Source organism: Channa argus, chromosome 1 (genome assembly GCF_033026475.1).
Source record: "Channa argus isolate prfri chromosome 1, Channa argus male v1.0, whole genome shotgun sequence".
In the NCBI taxonomy this organism is placed as follows: domain Eukaryota; kingdom Metazoa; phylum Chordata; class Actinopteri; order Anabantiformes; family Channidae; genus Channa; species Channa argus.
In genome coordinates, this window is record NC_090197.1 from 4,992,366 (window position 1) to 5,013,189 (window position 20,824).

The 20,824-nt window shown below is 41.1% G+C and overlaps 1 protein-coding gene across 4 annotated transcripts in view; it reads left to right on the forward strand.

Annotated features, from left to right (window-relative positions):
* Positions 1 to 19,523, forward strand: part of shisa7b (shisa family member 7) — a 38,074-nt gene extending 18,551 nt beyond the window's left edge. Inside the window, exons 4-11 of one of the 4 annotated variants that reach the window (XR_010915523.1) lie at positions 1,077 to 1,319; positions 1,909 to 2,025; positions 2,643 to 2,788; positions 4,575 to 4,643; positions 7,122 to 7,355; positions 14,475 to 14,844; positions 15,885 to 16,542; positions 18,442 to 19,523. Coding sequence is in view for 3 of the 4 variants with exons in the window: in XM_067520679.1 (XP_067376780.1) it covers positions 1,077 to 1,319; positions 1,909 to 2,025; positions 2,643 to 2,788; positions 4,575 to 4,643; positions 7,122 to 7,355; positions 14,475 to 14,844; positions 15,885 to 16,326 (1,621 nt within the window). In the remaining variant the exon portion in view is untranslated. Of the gene's footprint in view, positions 1 to 1,076; positions 1,320 to 1,908; positions 2,026 to 2,642; positions 2,789 to 4,574; positions 4,644 to 7,121; positions 7,356 to 14,474; positions 14,845 to 15,884 lie in introns of all 4 variants that reach the window. The other 3 variants (XM_067520679.1, XM_067520817.1, XM_067520905.1) reach the window with 3 other exon arrangements.
* Positions 19,524 to 20,824: the final 1,301 nt, after the last annotated feature.

Consider the following 20,824-nt stretch of genomic DNA (forward strand, 5'->3'; position numbering starts at 1 on the left):
TTTTTTATGATGAATGGCGTAACCTCAAATCTTCAAACAAACAGTTTTACAATCACTTTTTTTTTTTTTTTTTTTTTTTTAAAGTACCAGGGTTCAAGACTCGTCAAAAATACATATGGGATATTTTACAGGAAGAGGAAAAATGGTTTGATATAAATACTCATTTATTATGTAACAATGGCAAATATTAATGATTACTTCAAAAGACCAATGCAAATCAGGTTAAAGCAGTTATTAACAGTCTTTTCAAAGAGCATAGGCAAAACAAGAACCCTGTTGTTAAACCATCTGTTATGCTTAAAAACGGCTCTGGTGTCGACCTATTTAAGGAAAACTTCAGGGGATCACTGTCCTCTTAACAGAAATCACAGCACCTTCTGAGTGCAAAGACACAAAAGATTCAAGCCTTGAAAAAAAAAAAGTCCTCCAGATAAACCATCCCAGAGTTAAAGGCAGAGGGGGTTTATGTCCTTCATAGCACAGATTCATTTCCACCTGTTTAACGGTTTTATCACACTGCATGCTATAAAAGCAAGACGCATCATCATTCTCCTCCTGCAGCTCTGATCTCGAACTCACTGAAGCTTATATTTTGCACTGAGAGGCGTCTTGCTGTTCCTAAGCAACATGTAATCAGCTTTAAATCAGTTGTGTGTTGGCGAGCAGCTACACAAAGTCGAACTGTCAGCAGCTATATTCATGCAACCCAAAGCAGACAAACAGATCAAAAATATGATGATCCAAATATGTCACTAATGTTCTACTAAGCTCGGTTATTTCATTTCTTTTAAAGTTGCGGTAATACTGTAGAATTGATCAAGGTCAAACGCCAGTGAGCAGGGCCAAAAAAATGATTCATTAGTGTAATGGAAATCTGCTTCTAAATTTGATAGCAACAGGAGGTGAAACAGCAGGTTGGACTGAGGCTTAAATGTCATCAATTTTTGATAACTGGTCCCAATACAGTCACCTGCCCAGTGTTGCTGAAGCAAGCTGGCCAGATTTCATGAGTACAAGCTACAGTAATCTCAAATACTGCAGCACCGGTGAACAAATTAATTTGCTTTGTTCCACAGAGGTTACTTTGATGTTATGGGGCACTTTGACAGCACGTTCAACTGCTCCAAGGGCAGCTACATCTACTGCTGCGGTACCTGCCACTACCGCTTCTGCTGTGAGCACGAGCGGAACCGGCTGGACCAGGACTCCTGCACCAACTACAAGTCCCCCGTCTGGGCCGACCCACAGGTCCCCGTCACCGTGCCCGCAGGCAACAAGGCTGATCCAGACTTTGAGACACTTCAGCAACACAGCAGCAGGTCAGAGTATGGACTGGTTTTTTACCACTAAGTCATAGACAAGTAAACATAGTATTTGGTATTTTTGGTCAAATGACCAAAAACAGAACTTAGTGCCATATATGGTAAGTTTTCTATTGTGATACTTTTCTAACACCGTAATCAAGTAAATACCTGGTAAGACAATAAAACATGAGCCTGTTTCAGAAATCTGGCTCGGACCTTGTCCGAAGTTGCAGTTCATACACGTAACACACAGCGGAAAAATTGTGAAGGTGAAAAGTGTCGTTGTGTGATTTCCGAGCGAGATCAGGACATTCAGGAGGCTCAACATGATCGAAAACTTAGGCTGTGGTAAACGGTTTTGGTTGCACATTGGAGCCACGCAGCTAAAAAAAGGTTCTATTACTCGACTACAATGGGAGTCAAGTGATAGACACATCATCCAAGTGTCCTCCTGTTGTTGGTAAATCCTCCCCAACAATCCAGGACAGAGCAGTGTGCTGCACGCGGACATTGTACTAGTGGGGTGGGGGGATAAAGTCTGGATAATGTGTGAAAGTGGCTATTTTGTGCCGAGTAAATGTCACGCATGTCTTTCTAAATACAGTACACCCTATGTGATTGGGGGGGTGATCTCCTTCACGCTGGTGGTGGCTGTGGGCGTCAGGATCGCCTTCAGCAAGGTGGCTCGCCGACCCCGGAACAGGGACATCAACATGCCCAGGTGAGAACTGAGGACAGGCCTGTTGCATTTCTTTAATGTTTATGACGGTTGATGCAGCTCAGAGACCATTGGTGGACTGGAGGACAGGCGAGCCGAGACTGGGATGACAAGGCAGACTAGGGGGCATTACTAAGGTGTTCTGAACCTTTTTCAGACATGGAAACTGACACTGCTGACTTTATCTTTGTCTCCTGCAGATAGAGCTTTAATGCTCATGTAATGTTCGGTATCAACTACACAAAGTGTCTTAAGTGCACATCTGCAAAAGGGCTTAGTTGACATTAAAGGTGGGGGCACAGCTACAGTCTCTTATGTGGTCTGAATAGAAATGGAAACTTCACCATATTTTTCACTTGAATGTGTTTTTGTTTTTTTTTTTATGTGAAGTGTTTAGTTTGTTCGGTGTATTGTACGGTTTTCCAGCTTGTGAAAAAAAAATTCCTGATGTGCTGTGTGAAATTTGACACCATGTTATTATTATTTTTTTTCTATTAAGAGTGTATGTTCATTCTCCTTCTCCTCCCTTCCACCTTTCTTTCTTGTCTCTCCTTCTTCCTCTTCATCCTCCGTCCTCATCTCCCGTTTTCCATCGCTCCATGCCTCCACTGCCTTGTCAGATCACTGGTTGATATCTTACGTCACCAGTCAAGCCCGGTGCAGCAGGGAGAGAGGAACAACTCCGCAGTGTTGACCACCACCACCTCAGATGGACGCATATCCAAAAACCTCTACACGCCCATCCTGCAGAGCAAGGACAACCGCAGTAAGTGACAGGAATTTAAAAATGTAAAAAACAAAAGAAAAACACGTTAATTGCAAATGCACGTTACCGTGACATCAATTTAAGCCAGCTTGTTGTGTCCCCCCAGTGACACGGGTGATGATTGTCCCTACTTTTTTAACAAATCTCAGTCCAATCACACATCACAATTCAGGACAACTATATTTACTGTGACTGAATTGTTGCCAGATGCTGCTATTAATAGAAGTTATTGTCAGTCATTAGTGGAAATCACAATGACACTTATTATAGTTATTATACAGTAGTGTAAATTATCCTGTGCTCTATTTAAAAATGAATTGAAAGACCTTTCAGCCCGTCTGGTTCCCTCGTCCTGAAGCCTGTTAAGTTTTGTTAAATGCCCCAAATAAGGATTGTTGTTACCACAAGATCAAGAGATTGATTTTACTGCACGTTATTAGTCAGTTCATATCCCCACTCATAATTTCTTTTTCACCTTTAATGTATCTCAGGTGGTTGCTGACTAGTGGCTCAATTACACTATGGAGGTTGTTGGAAACTTTAAACGTCCTACAGGTCACTTTAGGAAGTAGGGCTGTTGTAGAAGGTGTAAATGTGCTACATTGGAAATGTAGTGGCGGTGAAGTCATTTAACAGTGATGTAGTTTGTTTATAGCCTAACAAATGCAATTGTGAGAAATAAAAAGCTATTAAGTTTCGAAAGTCATGTGTTATTAATTTCGGAAGATTGGAAAATCCCATTTGGCTTTTTGTCGAGGGAACCAAGAAGGTGCTGAAAACCAGGTCGGCCTTCAAAAATGTATCAACTATTTTACTTTAGAAAGTCAATGTAACTCCCAACTACACGCACCTTATTCTGTGTTTCTTATGTATTTTATTGGTGTGTGCGTATGTAAGTCTTTGAAAAAAATAGTTTTTACCATTTGGAATTTACTTAATTGAAGTGCTATGTATTTTCTTTTTTAAGATTATTTACTCCCACAGATTTGTTGCGTTTCTGACCCACAAACTTTGCTCATTAACACATTTCACATTTCTGTGGTTTGGTTAATGAAAAAAAAAAAACATACCTGCAACATTCGACAACCCTTTTCCCTCTGAGCGGTGGACACAAGTGGTGGTGAACGTATTAGTTTTTTTCTGTAATGATTAATCCAAACGCACACAAACCCACTTTTCTCTCATTATTTCTCCCTGTTGCTGTGCCACTGTCTCTTACGTCTCACAAGACAAGCTCCCTCCTTCCAGTCTCCTCAGGATTTTGCTGAATAGTTTATTAATGCCGTTGAACTTGTAGAAGTTTTGAATTACAAAGTGACTTTTTGATTTGTTGAAACATGTATGCATGATGAACTGTCAATTGGTTTGATCATAACTTGATTGTTTTCAATTGTTTTTTAAAATCAAATTTCTAACAGCTGCTTGTTGAATCTGAAATGTAATGATTTGTTACTTTGCTCGGTCACATCTGATCACAAATAGAATGATTTTGCTAAAACAAACGGTCACATCTCGGCTTTAGGAAACGATAGGACACAGCTTTCACTATTAATGTCTTTCAATAATTGATCAAATTATAGGTAGTTTGATCTATAGTTGCAGGGCTACATATGTGTCTGTAAATAAAATAAAATAAAGCCAATTCCTGAAGGGACTGTCTTCTCCTCCCATCTTTCTGTCCCTGTTTCTCTCTGTCTTTTTGTTGACACAAATGCTTACTCGGCACACGCCTCCTGTGTCTCTGGAGTCGTTGTCCATCAGTTTGTCGGCTCTGCTCTCTTTTCAGCTGGGAACTTGCACCACCATTTTAACCAGCAGGGGTCTGCCTCCAGCCCCATACACTCTGCTACCATCGGTAAGCCACGTGGTTAGCGGCGAAGGTCCAGCCAGGGTGGCGGCGAGCTGCCGACTGGGTTCACGGCCTCACCACCACACCATCTGTTTGTTTTGTTGTCGGTGTGACAGCTTGTTGTCCTACACTCCTAAAACAGCTGTGCCATGGTCAGCTCAACCTTGTGTCTGCACACACACAAAACACGGTTGCGTTGAAAGTGACACATCTTTCATAAGGGTGTGAGCTAAAAGTTGTCCGGCCTGCCCTCTGCTTATTGCACAAGCTTGCTTCCAAATGTGCTGCTGCTGCTCCTCCTTTCTGTGTAGCAGTGATTGTGCAAGTGTGCTCACAGCTGACACTACACCTCAGTGTCAGCCTTGGCTTAAGCAAGGTCACTGCATGTCCCAGAGTCCGTTCTCCCAGGATTTTATACCAAGAAAGCAAAAAAAAAAACAATGCTAGCACAAGTGATGTAGTGTCAGAAGTCATTCTTCCAGCTCTTAAACTGTGAAAACTGATATGGTGCATATCATGGCTGCCTGGTTAAGGTTGGATTACAAATATGAGGACAAAGATGATGAGCATGATTTTCACTGAACTTTTATAGCTGTTTCCTTGAACATGATTCCAGGCCATTACACCTACACATGTCCCTCGGGATGAATTGCACAAGAATGCAACAGACTGAGAGTAAAGATTAAACTAAAAGTTTAAATGTAAATGGTGCTTTTTACGTGGAATGTGTGCAAAGATATAAAGTAAATACAATCCCACATTTTAAACTCAATTAATGCTATTGCTGAATGTCAAATCTGTAGGCGCTAGTTTGTTTCGTTGCTTTGCTATATCACCAGAGAGCAACCTGGACCTTTTTTGAAGTGGTGTTGACACCGAATGATGGCCTTCAGTCGACAACTCAGTGATATTATAAGATTTATACATTTGTAAGCTGTTCTTTATCGGTGCTGATTTAGTTCATTCATGCCAATTGATTCCAATATCTGGTTAAAAATATCAGATCTGAGACATTTTTAGTTATTTGTCCTTGGGTTTCTTTAGTTGTGTCCCCTCTCTTCCTGTGTTAGGTAATGTTAACAGCCTCTTGGGAGAACACAAGAACAGAACACTTCAGCTCTCTGAGTCAGATACTCTTCAAACATTCAAGTTCATTTCTCCATGGCACCATTATCAAAACTCTCAGCCGTCGTAGGTGTTCCCAGGAAAAAAAAAAAAGAAAATCGATTACCTTGCACTCCTGGTAATGGCCGAGCCAATTTTGTAGCATGACACAAGAACAGTACACGTAGCTCAACGTTTCATGCAGTTCGGTTGTAATCGTGTTCGTGTTTTATTAGCTATATGCTTTCAGAGCTAGCATTGCTTTTTTTCCCCCCCTACAGTGTGTGTGTGTGTGTAACATGCACAGTACAGAATGTGGTGTGTTCCCCGGGTGTAACTGGATGAAGACAATATTGTTCATTATTGCCCATTACTGTCAGTGGTCAATGATCACTATATTTCAACAAGTAGTCTTAATATTGCAGACCGTAAGCATTACCATCCTGAATGGACCCGGTGTCGACTGAGTCTATCTCAAAACGCAGGAAACACAGTTAAATAATCTTTCATTGTTTCAGTATTTGTACATTCTCACATTTTAACCTATTTTAACATCCACTGATGAATCCGACAAGTTAATAAAGCTTCTCCTCATCTCGTTATTACTTTAGCACCTCAAGTCCCTCATCAGAGGGTGAACAATGGTCCAGCAATGGGCAGCATGTGTTCATCGATTAGACTTGTACCTTTTTGACTCTGAGCTCATTGTCCCCGTTTCCGTGTACAGAACCTACACATGTCAGGTCGCTGCTGCGTGCACCGACATGTTGGGTCCCGTAAAGTGCTGTCTGTTCTGCTGTTTGGGAAAATATGAATGTGCTCGTATACTGTATGATGTAACTGATATGAATATACATGTTGCAAAACAGACATGCCTGCCCCTCCCCCATACTGCTAATCTTACATAAGAAAAATCATTTTCTTTTCTGTGTATTGATCGACATGCTGCTTCTGCACTTTGCATAAATGTGAATGTTTGTGTGTCTAGATTCCTCCGGGCATTATCGGTGTATATTTGTGTTTTTACATGTGGCTGACATGTTTGTGTTGGAGCATCGGATAAACAGAACAGAGTTGTATTTATAGATGGTCGCCATGGAGCTCGGAGACACTTGTGTTTACTGATCATTAACCAGCCTGTATTATCTTCTTTTGTTGTTCTTTCTGTTTCCTTCTTTTCCATTTTCTTTGCTGCGTTTTCTTTCTTTTTTCCCCTCTGCATCTTTTTCCTTCCTCACCCATTTCTTTTGGTCTCTCTCTTCCTTCCTACATCCATCTTTCCTCCCCCTATTTTTCATTTTCTTAATCTGTTTCTCCCTCTACTTTCATTGTCCTTTTCTTGCCTCTCCTCTCCTTCCATCCATGGCCGTCTCTTTCCAGAGCGCGGTCCTCGTATGAACAACACCCCTCAGCTCTCCTCTGGTCCTACCCTGCTTTCAAGTAGTGGGAAAGGTCCTAGCATTGGTGGCGGCAGCATCATTGGAGGTGGCATGAGGCACAACAGCAGCCACCCATCCTTCTCTCATTCCTTCCACAACCTGGCCCAGCTGCCACCGTCCTATGACGCAGCCATGAAACCGGAGATCAACCGCTACAGCTCCTTGAAGAGACTAGGTGAGCTGGGGCTGGGGAGGCGGGTGGGGTGTAAAGCGGCTGAGAGGGAAATGAAAAGGGGGGGAAGAACAAAAGGGAGATGGAAGGAAGAAGAGGGGGAAGCAAGTAATTGATTATTCGGTAACACAGACTGGCAGCTCCCACATATCAACTCCAAATGCCGAGACAGTGATTGGCTGCTGTTCATTGTGCAGCACAAGCACCATCTGGTGAGACACAGATTTAAAAGGCACCCAGCTGAACTACAGAGGAATGTTGAGAAATTTTTACAAACGACAAGGGCCAATTGTGCTTGTTTTGAAACCACTCAGGTGTCTGTGACTGCATTTACACGCACTTAAGAAACCTTGTTACAGGAAATCCAGGTATACATGCAGCAGCAGAGCAACCTGATTTCTCCACCACCTCAGACTTATTTTGGAAGCCTGATGCATAGATTTCAACTGAGCGACAGCACAAGGGGAGAGAGAGGAAAGATGCATCCACAACAGTCTGAAAGTGACTTATTTAAGCTTCCACGAGCTTTGTGTTAGTTCTGTTTTCTGTTGGACTTTACGCAGACTTTGTTCTGAAAAGGAGCCATGTGGTCCTGTCAGTAGCCTTGCGTTACACACATCTCCAGCTGAAGAAAGATGATTAGAAACCTAGTTCCAATTTCAATTTTTCCACTTTATTTATATAGCACCAATTCACAACAAAGTCATCTCAGGGACCTTTATAGAATAAAGTCAAGACTATGAAGATGTATAGAGAGAAACCAACAATTCCCCCTTGAACAAGCCATAGACAACAGTGGAGAGGAAAAACTCCCTTTAACGGAAGAAACCTCCTTCAGAACCAGGCTCAGGGTGGACGACCATCTGCCTTGACCGGTTGTAGTTGCGCGTATACATGGCAGAGAAATCAGCTTTCCTGAGAAAGATGACTGTAACCTGGCTACTTAAGTCCATGTAAACACACTCACTGAGCTAATCAAATCTCATTTTACCAAACAAGATGTCTTAAAACAATATGCTTTAGATAGAAACATTGATCTAAAACAAACACAAAGTAAAAGACGTTTCTGTACAGTTGTGCTGTTTTTGTGACATAGCATAAGGGATTTGAGGCAAGACAACGCACCTGCTGGAAGCCATATAGGATGCAATAGCTTTATACAGTATTTCTGCAGAATCTATATATCTGAACAGTATAGACTGGCTAGCACAATAAATCTGATGTGTCTCAATAGAACTCACAACATATAAGCACTTGAACACTTGAAATGCACCTTACTCCATTTCAGATTGCACAGCATATAGTCTACAAAGCCAGGTCAAAGCATCGGTTCCATCCAGGAACTTCTCTGCAGTATAATCCACTTGACTGCAGAAGATCTGTGGCTTTTCACTCATAGTTTACATTTGTTTGTGCCTTTTCATAGGTCTGGAGAATTGTTTTGCCATAGTGAAAGTTGTTTGGAACATATCAAACTCTTAGATACATGGCCAAGAAGTGGATTTTGCTGCACGGGTGAAGTTTTCTTATAAATGTGTTTTGTTTTTTTTTAACTTTTTTTTTTTTTTTTTTTTTTTATACAAGGCTGCTGAGTCACCACAGTGCGACCAGAGTGAAGCTTCGCATAGCAACTGACTGCATATGTGATGGTTGACTGGCTGAAGAATAATCCAGAACACAACCCCCACCTCCCAGCCCCCATAAAGCCAAATATTGTTTCCACATCAATTAATCAAGACATTGTTGAAGTATTCTCCCTACTGTCATCTTATCTGCTCAGCTAACACGTGATGCGGTTTAGCCTGTGTTTGTAGCATATTGGCATAAACAGTAATCTATAACTAGCTAATACTGGCCCAAAACTTAACTTAAACTTACTTCTTTTACATTGTGACTTTCTTTCCAGCTTTTTCAGTTCTTGTGGCCTGGTTGTTCAGATTTTCACACAATCACTTCTCTCCTGAATCAACGTCCATTAAGGCAGCAGGCCGGCGTCGCTGCCAGGAGATTTGGGACTTGGCTGCAAAGCCAAATAACCATTTCAGAGTAGTCAGAATGTCTAAACTGTTCCTGCTAAACAGGCATAATGTTGAAGCAAACACACTGAAAAAAGGGGAACTTACTGTTTTTCTCATTAGCTCTTGTGTCCTCTCTGAAGTTACATTTTCAAAAAACTTAACACACAGACTGAAACACAAACTCACTGCCAAAAATGACACGTTGTGTTTGCAAAATGCTCTCACACTAACAAAACTATAAAAACACGCAACATAAGCAACAATACAACTTCTGTCAAACGTTTGGTCTTTGAATCATTTACTATAAAGTAGGCAAAAAAAATATAAAATACATCTGTCAATATTACATTATCCCATGGTGATTTTACTAGAGACAACAAAACCCTCTGCACCTGTACTTTTTTGACATTACCTGTTGAATTACGGTAAAGAAGAGATTTCCTGAGAAAGTTTTCCTGATTCATTCCTGTGTGCAGCTCTTTCAGTCCAATTGACTTTGACATGCAGGACCTACAGTGAGCATCTGGACTAGAGCATTTTTACTGAACTAAAGATTTATTTATTTTTTATTTTTTTGTTATTCAAAAAAACAAAAGGCGAACACAGTAAATACTTAAATAAAAATACCGAAAACTAAGATGAAACAAAAAATTCAACTAAAAAATTGAAATAATGAATTTAACATTAACATTCCATTGTCTTTAATCCAGACTTGCAAATAGCAGAACGGAGCATCTTTTATAGATGGATAAGGGCTGATTGACGATTTTTGTTTAGGGTGTTGCCCACACATACATTAGGGATTCATAATTTTGCATGCTAAGATGATTATCCTAATAATCAAGAGTGGATCCCAGTTTCATTAAACGCAGCTTGGCAATTGAGAAAAACTGTAATGAAGTAATGGGGAGACCGAGGGTAATTAGTCCGAAGAAGATGGAGAAAAGGCAGAAGAATTTGAGAAAACGTTGAGAGTAAAGGAAATCAAAACGTCAGAAAGTGAAAAATGAATCGAGCAGTGTTCTTTTTGCCAGTTAAAACTTTTTTTTTTCTCAACAAAATTTGCATAAACTAACCATTGAAAACCCAAGCTTAGTTAAAAACGAAACCTTTTGTGTGAAAGACAGGTGTGTGGACCTGAAGTAAACGGCCTTTTCCACTAACCTTGAAATAGACCAGAACAACACCTGTGCAAAAGAAACATGGCATATTCATTACAAATGCATAAAAAAATAATGCCAAAAGACAAAAGCTACACTAGCTTTAGTTTTCTGTTGATTTAAAGCTAAATCACAACCAAAAAAAAAATAATCAAATGACTCAATCAAAGTCTAAAACTACATCAAAATCAGGTGCCAGCATTTACACGGAGATGAAGAATTAGGGACAAAACAATGCTCCATGATATAAATGCGCAGAAAAGAAGAAATGAAGATTTGAGGGGACAAAAGGGGGATTTGGGAAATTAAGAGAGAACAGTTTTAACGTTGAGAGGTTAGAGCTGATTGGGCAAATAAGGAGACTGCGGGAAGCAAAAAGGGATATTTGTGAAGACAAAAATGCAGATCTCATGATAAAGGAGCCGGGGGAGAAGAATGAAGGGAGACGCTGTGGAGGAAAAGCAAGAAGGGATCGCGATGGAGATATGGGGGAGGGGCATTGGCTGCTATTCTGCAGGGGCCTGGTTGTCTTCAACAAGGAAGAAAAGCTATTTGAGAGGCAGTGGCAGGCAACGGGTCTCTGTGTCTGTCTCTGCTGAAGACTGCAGGGGGAGGGGTGTTTCCTCTGCAGGTTGACTGATGGGTGGGTACTACATGGGGGTTTGTGTGAGTGTGCACGTGACACGACTGTACTGGCAATTGGAGGTAATAATAAGGTAAATTTGCAGCGCAGAGGAGGCTTTTTTTTTTTTTTTAAATTCAGTCATTAGGAGAAAACACTTCAATGGATGCTGCTGTGCCATCTTTGGAAAAGGCTTCCTATTATTTCACGAGACCTTCAGCGGTCACCCTGCTTCCTTTTTGTCTTATCCATGAACCAGGCTCTGTGTGGCATGAACTGAGCTCTTCTGCAGCCTTTGAGGCCCCATATCGTTCAAGCTGATTTATGTTTCAGATTTCTGTTTTGAAAACGGTAGAGAGCTTCAAGATTTACACAATCTAATTTCTTGCCCACGGTGGATCTTGTGCTCCCGAGATGAGTGGGTCTGCACAGAGGACATTGCCGTTAATGTCATTTATTTTTCTTTACTTTGTCAGTTTAAATTAAGTTTTTGCCTGTTATATACCTGCACCTGCTGTATGAGTCTTTTTTTTTTTTAAATAAATATAGCATATTGACTAAGAATGTTTAGTTTGAAATTTTTGTCTAAAATACTCCTAAAAACTTAAAGCAATATGCAGGTGAAGCTAATGTTTGTCCACTCTGCAGTGCCCACCCCTCTGTTTCCCTGCTCTGCTATGCTCCTTATGTCTGCGTTCATTTCAGCTTGTTTTATTACCACAACCTGTGCTTTTTCTATTAGAAGTCATTTAGGTGGCACTATTTCTTTCCACCTTCTCTTTCATCGTGGTTATTACATTTCATTGTTGGCCAAATCCAAACACTGCGCTTGTGTGCTCACGTTTTCCAGATACACTTGCGAGGTCTGGCTGACAACATACAGTAATTAGCAGTATACTAAAGCAGTATAACAGACATAGGTACATAGTTGAAAAACTTTTTTTGTTTTTAAAACGCCCCAGAAGCAATTTCCAATAGTAAAGGAGGAATTATGCGTTTGGGTTGTCTGGCTTTTCCATTCTCATGATTACTGACAGAATTTCTTCAAATGTTTAACTCTCCACTTGGACTCATGCAGAAACTGATTTAGAATAGGAGCATGGACAGACATACATGTAAATTTGGCTGCGTAACTTTATTCATTGAGCGATGGATTCAGGATGTGGCAGGAACATGGAATATTTTATGCCCTCGTGTTGCAAACTTGTATGTGATGTCGGTTCAGAGGATGGAAATTTGCTTTTACCCAATTTATCGAGTTCCCTTTATCCTGTTTATCCGTAACAGACCAAAACCATAAAGAGACATTGCTTGAAAGCACAATAGAGCTAGAGGAACATGCAAAAGCCTCCATTTACAGCTTGAATCTTTGTTACAGGGAATCAAAAGCAAAGCCGTGTTTTCACTTCGCTGATTATTAGGGTGCTGCTTTTTGGGGAAAAAAACAGTCCGTTTACATAGAACGCCCCTTCAATGGGAGACTGAAAAGTTGTCATTGTGCCTCAGAGAGAGAATGCGACCTCTCGCCAAGCACTGAATGAAACCTGGCCTGTTTGATGTAGTTCCCCATGTGGCGCTGCAGAAAGGCCACTAATAAAAGTGTCTTTGTCTGTGGACGGCAGCCAGGGAGAAACCCTAATACTTTGGCTTTACAGGAAGGGAATGAATGGAGAAGAAAGGAGAAGAGGAGAGCAAGACCAAGAGAGGAAGAGCACGCGAGACAAACCGTGATCGGAGAGGAAGGTGGTGCTAAAAGGACATGGAGAGAGAACCTCAAGAGGGGCGACAAAAGGACAATGGAAAAGAGAGCAGGCAGAGAAAGAAGGCAAAGGAACAAACGAGGAGGGGAAGAGAGTTGACAGAGAGGAGAAGACTATGTAGGGAGGTGGCTGGTTAAAGGTCAGCTTTAAATTGGCTCTTGGGGAGCTGCTTCCATGGAAATGCTTTGAAGATTAAAGTGGTCTCAAGGCTATGGAGCAGAAAGCAGAGGAACACTGTATTTCACTATTAATGAACCTCAACAACAGTTTCTTCTTTCTTTACTTTGTCTCTAGTTCCTCATTTTCACGTGATTTATGTTGGATCTTTCTTCTCTCAACGCTCTGTTTTAAACTATCTTTAAACTTATCTTTACCTGACCTGTGTTATGTCTGGTTTTTGTTGTTGTTGTTCTCTTTCTCTTTATTGCCTCATGAAATCTGCAGAGCCCCTCTCCTTTTGCCCCCCATCATTCTTTTTTGTATTATCCTTTCTGGCCTCCTCTGATATGATCACCTCCATTTCACCAGTCCATCTGTTCTCTTTTGACGTATTTCACCTCCCTTTTCTTTCAGTTTCTTCTTTTCTCTCTCTCTTTGTCCTGCTTGACATTGTCCTTCCCTTTTTGCATCATTTGCCTCCTTTTCGTTTAGCTTTTGCCTCCATGTCTTTCATCTTTCTTTTTTCATCTGTTAGCATGTGTATTCTCTTCTGAAGTTGAGAATTCTCTCTTGACCTTGGAAACAACAGTTGCGAAAACAAACTCACACCAAGATTCAGCTGTCAGAGAGTCAGAGAGGCTGTTTGTTCCCGTTGCATGCCTTCATCAACAGGTGGAGTTTTTCCACTTGTTGTTTGCAGACTTTTCTATTTTATCTGGTCACCTTCACCACTTTCACTAACATGGATGAAAAGATCTCAAAGTGTCCGTCTACTCTCTGACTAGTTCTTCACCACAAGCTTGATGTTGGTACTACACCTGAGTTGGCTCAAAGTCATGTTTGTTCAGACTAAAATGAATTAGTTCATGAAGTTCCATAAAATGCACCAGTTTGCATGTATTTTCTATAATTTCCAAACCTAGAAAACATCCCGTAAGTTCCCTGAATTTCTATAAAATACCAGTTTCATAAAATCGATCATTTGGCTCCAAGAGCTTCAGAAATGCAGGTGGCTTATATGCTCTGTATTGTCCCTGAACACTTTTCACATGGATTAAACGATGTTTTGGAGGTAGGACAAGGGAGACGCGGTGCCTCAGGGTGTAGGAACACACAGCGTCTCATTAAACCCTTTGCTGCTCATGTCCTTTACTTGCAAACGGATATGTAACGTTCACGGATTGTTGGGAATAAAAAGCAATTTCAGGCAAAACGTCATGGTGATAGTTGTAAATCTATTCACCAGTTTAAATTTACTGTCATCATAGTAGAAAAGGGATCATAATGCATTATATTTTCAAGACATCCTTGAATCACAAATGTATCATTAGTGATATTGTATCTACACAGTTGTTGCAGCCTTATTTCATTTTTTGGAAATTCTCTTTCTTTTGCTGAACCAGAGAAAGAACTTGACGAGTACTACACCTCCAAACGTCGTGCCAACAATGCTCCACCGTCCTTCCACTCCTCGCAACACCAACTGCCCTGGGGTGGCGAGTACACACTGGGATCGAGGGGCACGCTGCCTTTGCACGGCTCCAGGCCTCGACTCCACATCCCCTCAACCCCCAACCCGTACCCGCTGCCCACCCAGACGCAGTACGCCAGCTCAAGCTTCGACAGGCCACCACGCCGCGTCCGCTCCCAGGACCAGCTGCTGGCTCTTGGGGAGGGCAACACGCTGTCTCGTCTGTCCAAGAACCAGCAACACCAGTACTACAAAGCCATGATGAGCACCAGCAGGAGCTCCAACTCCCAGACCCTTCGCAGGTGAGACATGAAATGAGAGAGGATGGAGGATGGCGGGGTGGGAGGGGAGACGATGAAAGATGACATTTGGATGATGACAGAAAGATCAGAAAAGATGAAAGATGAGCACAAAGCAGAGGTCATAGTTATAACTGGTGACATGAGAAGATGCAGCAGAATTCCTTGATGAAAAATAAGAATAAAGGGAATAAAATAATATTAGATAAATGTTAAACATAATAGTTTTATCAAAATTTAAATAGTCAGACAAGGTGAGGGTAGACTGTTAAATTAGCATAACAGAATATTCTTTTTAATAGACTTTAAAGCCTTTTATCTTAAAACATTAAGGTTAATACAGGTTAAGGTTATTTGTGACCTGGGTAACAGCAGCTGTTGAGTCTCAACTCAAGGATTATTGTGATTCAAACAATTGCTTGAGTCCCTTTTTAAATAAAAAAAAAATCAAATATTTGCTCTTCCTCCCTAATAAAATATGAGGATTCAGTGACTTTTTTTTGTCATGTGATAGAAAAAGAATTTGGAATTTTGCCACTTGAGCAAAAAATGACACATTGACATATTAGTAATTGAAATAAATATATGTTGGTTGTTGCCCTAAAAACATGTTCAAATATATCACACTTGAACCTCAGCAGCTAACAATGAAGAAAATTAAAAGTAAACATGCATATTGTATCAAATCAGCTTACTACCTTGATTTAAAAGATTATAATAATTGAGATATTATTCTCTTATCACAATGTGGAAACTGTGAATCTACATGTACAGACCAGGAATAAATGACAGTTGGCCACACATGTCCCAGTAGGCCCACTGGTGACATATGACTCAAAACACTGAATGGCAAGAAAAATAGAACAAACAATATGACCTGTTTAGTTTGTGATACGCTATATGAAAACTATAATACAACTGGAAATGTATGTTGGGAACAGAACTTTTTAAACCACTGGAAAACTATATTGCCATAGGTTCTACCCAGGTGTCAAACCTGGTAGATGGATTAGCAGAGAACATAAACAAGTCTGTTTTTCCAGGTCCCATGAGAGGCTCCTGGTGTCACCTGACTGTCTGGAGGACCAGCTGATGGCGATGGGGCTGATACTCGAAAGAGGTGACCGAGGAGGGGGAAGCGGGATGGTGCCCACTATGGGTCGGCTCAGCCACCATCAGAAGGCCCAGTCGCAGCAGAACATCTGCGTCACGCCATCCATGGACCGCCACCACATGATTAAGATGAACTCCCACCCAACGTCAGGCCACGAGCACGAGCGCAGCACCGCTGCCATGTCTGGGATGGGCATGCACGGAGGCTGGGACCCCCACGGTGGAGGAGGGACGACCGGAGGTCACCCCAACGCTCGACGGATGGCTTTTGCCAGCAAGAGGCAGAGCACCATCGAACAGCTGCACTTCATCCCCGGAGGAGGAGGGGGGCAGGGACTGCGGACTGGGAGTAAGAACGAAGTGACTGTGTGAGAGAGGAAGACGGCGAGTATGAGAAGCGGTGACGATGAGGCTTTTAAAGGGAAGATGAAACCGAGGAATGAGCGGGAAAAGGCAAAGTGACTGAAAAAGCAAAGAGGAATTTTTGTCTCAGCTGGCTGCCTCACAGGGCTGCGCTCTGCCCTGGAACCGAGCAGCACCCCCTCCCCCCTAAAACAAAAAGTGATGGATGACCACATTATTCTCATAGTAAGTATAGCCAACTGATTTTCTCCTTGTCACTTTGTGTATCGAAAAAGAGAATATTCAGCCATTCTTTGTAAAGGGAAGACAGAAATGTCCACTTTAAAAGAGCAAAAAAATATCATATGACTGCAGTTTAAAGCCTGCTGGGTATTCGCTGTGACTTTTATTGAAGGATACCCGCTGAGTCAGATTTGTTGAATTGTCCTTGAGTTTTATTGCACTGTCCTGTGAGTCCTCGAGAGCTCTGACAGATTCATCTGGCTTTGAATCCACTGTGGATGACAGCGCAATGAGGCTGAGACAGACGGGTTTTGCTTGTCTTTGTATTTATAAAAAAGTATTTAAAACCAAACACGTTGCTTTTGTATGAAATTAACCTGATGATAATAGTATTAACCTAACTGAGCCCTGTAGGACTGTGTGTATAGTTGGTTGGAAACATATTTAACCTTTAAACCAGCCAGTTTGTAACTTTAAAGGCTGGACAAGTGACCTGCCCGTCATTTCTTTCTCTAGCTGTAATTGGACTGTCGTGAAACTGCTAACAATATCAGGCCAAGGACACTTAGCTGTCACTTGATTGCTTTGTGGTTTGATTCACTCCAGGTAAAAATAAATGCCATTTTTAAAAAAAAAACACAAAAACCCACTACATGAACACCAATTATTGCCATAAAGGCCCAGTCACATCGGCATTTGAAACGGCAAAATGAAGTTGCAATATTTCAACGACACCGTTACAGAGGGTGTCAGGTCCAGTTTGGTGAATTTGACTGGTAGGAAACTTTGAATGCAGGAGAAGTCAAAAACGGGGAGAAAAGCCCTGGAGTTTTTCGCTCCTTCCAGAGAACAGGAGCAGCAGACTGGGATGCTGACTGTATTTTAGTCTGACTCTTCGGAACAGAAAGAAATGTCTGAGATCTCCATTATAATGATGCACAATTAGAGCAGCAGCAACTTTGACATGGATTTGTACAGAAAAGTGAGCAGGCCTGAGAAGTTGTTAGGCTTTTTCAGTACGGAATGATGTACAATCCCAAGAACACTTCTCGTCCCACATGTCTTTATTTGATCTTTCTGAAAGGAACAAAGCCGGTTCATGGAGCTTACGGCTTTTTTTTCAGAGATGTATCAGCTCCAGCAGGTAAATCATTTAAAAAAAGTTTAAATGGTAAATGTTTGTTGCTTCTCAGTCACACACACACACACACACACACACACACACACACACACACACACACACACACACACACACACACACACCAATAATTGTGGCTGCCATGCAAGGTGCTCACCTGTCCCACCAGGAGCAACTTAGGGTTTAGTGTCTTGCCCAAGGACACTTCGAAGGCTGAACTTCGAGCCACTGGGAATTGAACTACCGACCCAGTGGTCTTACCAACGGAGCTTCTGCCACCCCGAGCTACAGTTTAACGGTTTTATTTACTTGGTGTTATAGTATTCAAAAAAACTAGTGGAAGCTCACATTTTAAAGGTGTCAACTGTCTATAACTACACTTTTCAGCCATGGGCCAAAGAGTTCAGCCCAGCAACGAAGCTCTATGGGAAAACACTGGGATGTTTTTATTCACTGGTACAGTTTCCCTTCAGCTCCAGTGCGACAGAATAGAAACATGTTAGAGAAACCGGCCCCGTCAGTTTCCACTTGCCTTTGCCGCAGCACTCGCTGGTGTGACTGGGCCTTCAAATCGACTTAAAAATACGGTCTTGGCTCAAAGCCTTTGTACAGTCTAGTAGGTGTTTATCTTTATGAAACATTGTGCTGTGACCCTTTGCGTAATAATTAGTAAGAAGATGTTTTGAAATTAGAAGACTCAACCACATGCATTAATACGAACCTGGTAAAAGCAAAGAATACTCAAAACCTTTTATTGTTTCTAGACAGCCCAGGGTTTCTTTTTGCAGCTGATGGGTGTTCAGACCCTGCTGTCTGTCTATGATGCCACATGTTAACTGCAAGTTCAGCTCCTCACCTGGTATGAAGGGCAGGAGGGCAATTCGGGTTCGAGGCGGGGGGGACAATGGACACTTCACACTAAGGGCTATACCGAATTATCTTCGTGTCTGTGCTCTGTACAGTGTCTGCTTCTCATTTTCGTTTCTTCACCTTGTCAGCGTCACGAGGCATGCTTGTGCATATGTTCAGATTATTTTTTATTCTTGTGTAAAGACAAAATATAAAGGCAAATTTGCAGAGCTAAACAAGTTTTGTGTAACATGTGAAAACATGATTACTTTTTTTTTTTTTTTTTAATAATCGCATTGTTGGAGAAAAGGTTGTGGCCATGATGATGTCATATTTTGTAAAGCTTTTAGTTTTTTTTTTTTTTCTGGCTGTGAGATGGACTTTCCAGCCGTTCAGACTGGATTTACCCTTTATGGATGCAGTTTACTGGACTCATGAGGCCTTGTTTGTGACTTTCAGCTTCTCCTCTGAGTTGTGATTTAATAAAGAGAGTGTTTCTTGCTGCCAGCCATTTTTGGTCTTTTAATACACGTGCTCACATGCTAATGGGTAATATTCATGTCTAAAGATTCCCCCTTTGAATAGACTATTTTCATTTTATTTTAATTTTTGGCTAAACTTAAACATTTATTTTTTTTAATCTTTGTGAATTTTAATGTACAATCCCAGATTTTCATAACTCAAGCTCTCGAGTGGAATTAAAATAAAGAAAAGAAAAAACGATTGTATTGTATCAATCTAAGAGAAAAGACAAACCGCATGACGATGTCAGAAGCCAGTGTTGGTGACGTCATAGTGATTATGACTTATGATGTCACTGTGTGTGTGTGTATTTAATCTTCATGCATCAGTTTTCATTTTTGTGCTCACATGTGTTACTGTGTCTTCTACTTCTTGAAAATGCCCAACCTTTTTTTTTCTTTTTTTTTTTTAGGTTTTATACCCGGGTTTTCTTAAGCATAAGATTTTAAGACCCAAGTCGTGATTGTTACGTGTTCATATCAGCTTGTAGGCCTGTAATCATGTGATATGAAGGGACACCAAGGGATTAATCGCAGGTTTTCTTGTCGAGCTGCGTTCACCAAAAATAACTTTTTTTTTTTAAATAATGTAAATTATTTTAGGCTCACACTGTGTCAAGCTTTGGTTTTTGGTTTTACCAATGCAAGTTTTTGTCTGACTTAAATAAAGTACGTATAAAGTTGCAAAAAGTGTGAGAAGGGGAAAAACAAATTGCAATCAGGTGTTTCTTCCTGCAAGGCTGAATCCACACAATGCAAAGGAGATTTCATTTAATGGTGAGATATTAACTTCGCCTACATGCACGTGCAGTTATATTCACTATTCTCTAGTTGCCGATTTCCTGTCACGTAAATGAGAAACCTGGTTTCTGTAAACGGGGAAGAGGTCTGCTGGAGAACACGGAATTTCTCTGCCATGTATACGTGTAAGATCAGATTGTCCAGCTTTTGTAACCCAGCTGCAGAAGTACGTTCACGTTTAGAAATGCCCACATGCATGCAGCACACGCTAGGCCAACGCAGCACCTCGGCTGATGACATCATTTTGTAAAGAAAGTTCAGACACGGCACCACAACTATACCATTTACACACACACAGTCACACACTCACACACACTCACACTCACACACTCAAAATAACAATCTGCTGTGTGAATCCAGCCTAATTGGAGGAGGCTTTTTAATTGCGGCTGGGCTTTAGCTGACAGGCCTGGAAAAGCTGTGGTTTCTACCACAAAAACTTCTCATTAACTTGAGAAATGAGGCAAAAAAGGAGAAGAAATGTAAATGAAACGTGACAATTCAGTTGTATTTTTAATGTCTCTCTCATTTCATCTGAAACATGTTGTAATCCATGTTGTTCCCCTGATAAATCTATGTGCCTGTGTGTGTGTGTGTGTGTGTGTGTGTGTGTGTGTGCGTAAATCACCAGGGGTTGGAGGGGGGAGGGGGGCATGGGCATATTTGTACTCTCAAAGCTACTCTGCATACCTCAAATTGTGAAATACATTTATTTATTACATCCCCTTATATGTCCGTTTCCAAGAATATCCAAACAAAGGTCTCACAAATGTGCAACCCTTTTGTTATTGGTGATCAGTTCTTGCATTTGTAGAAATCATACTGTTTAATTGATAACAATAAAATAAAAAAAAAAACCTGTCTTGTGTGATTTCAATTTCAGTGTGTTTGTTTATTAAAGATTCATATTGCTGTGGAAAAACGAAAATCAACATTCATGATAATTAACAGGTTTTCAAGCAAAAATCCTAACTTC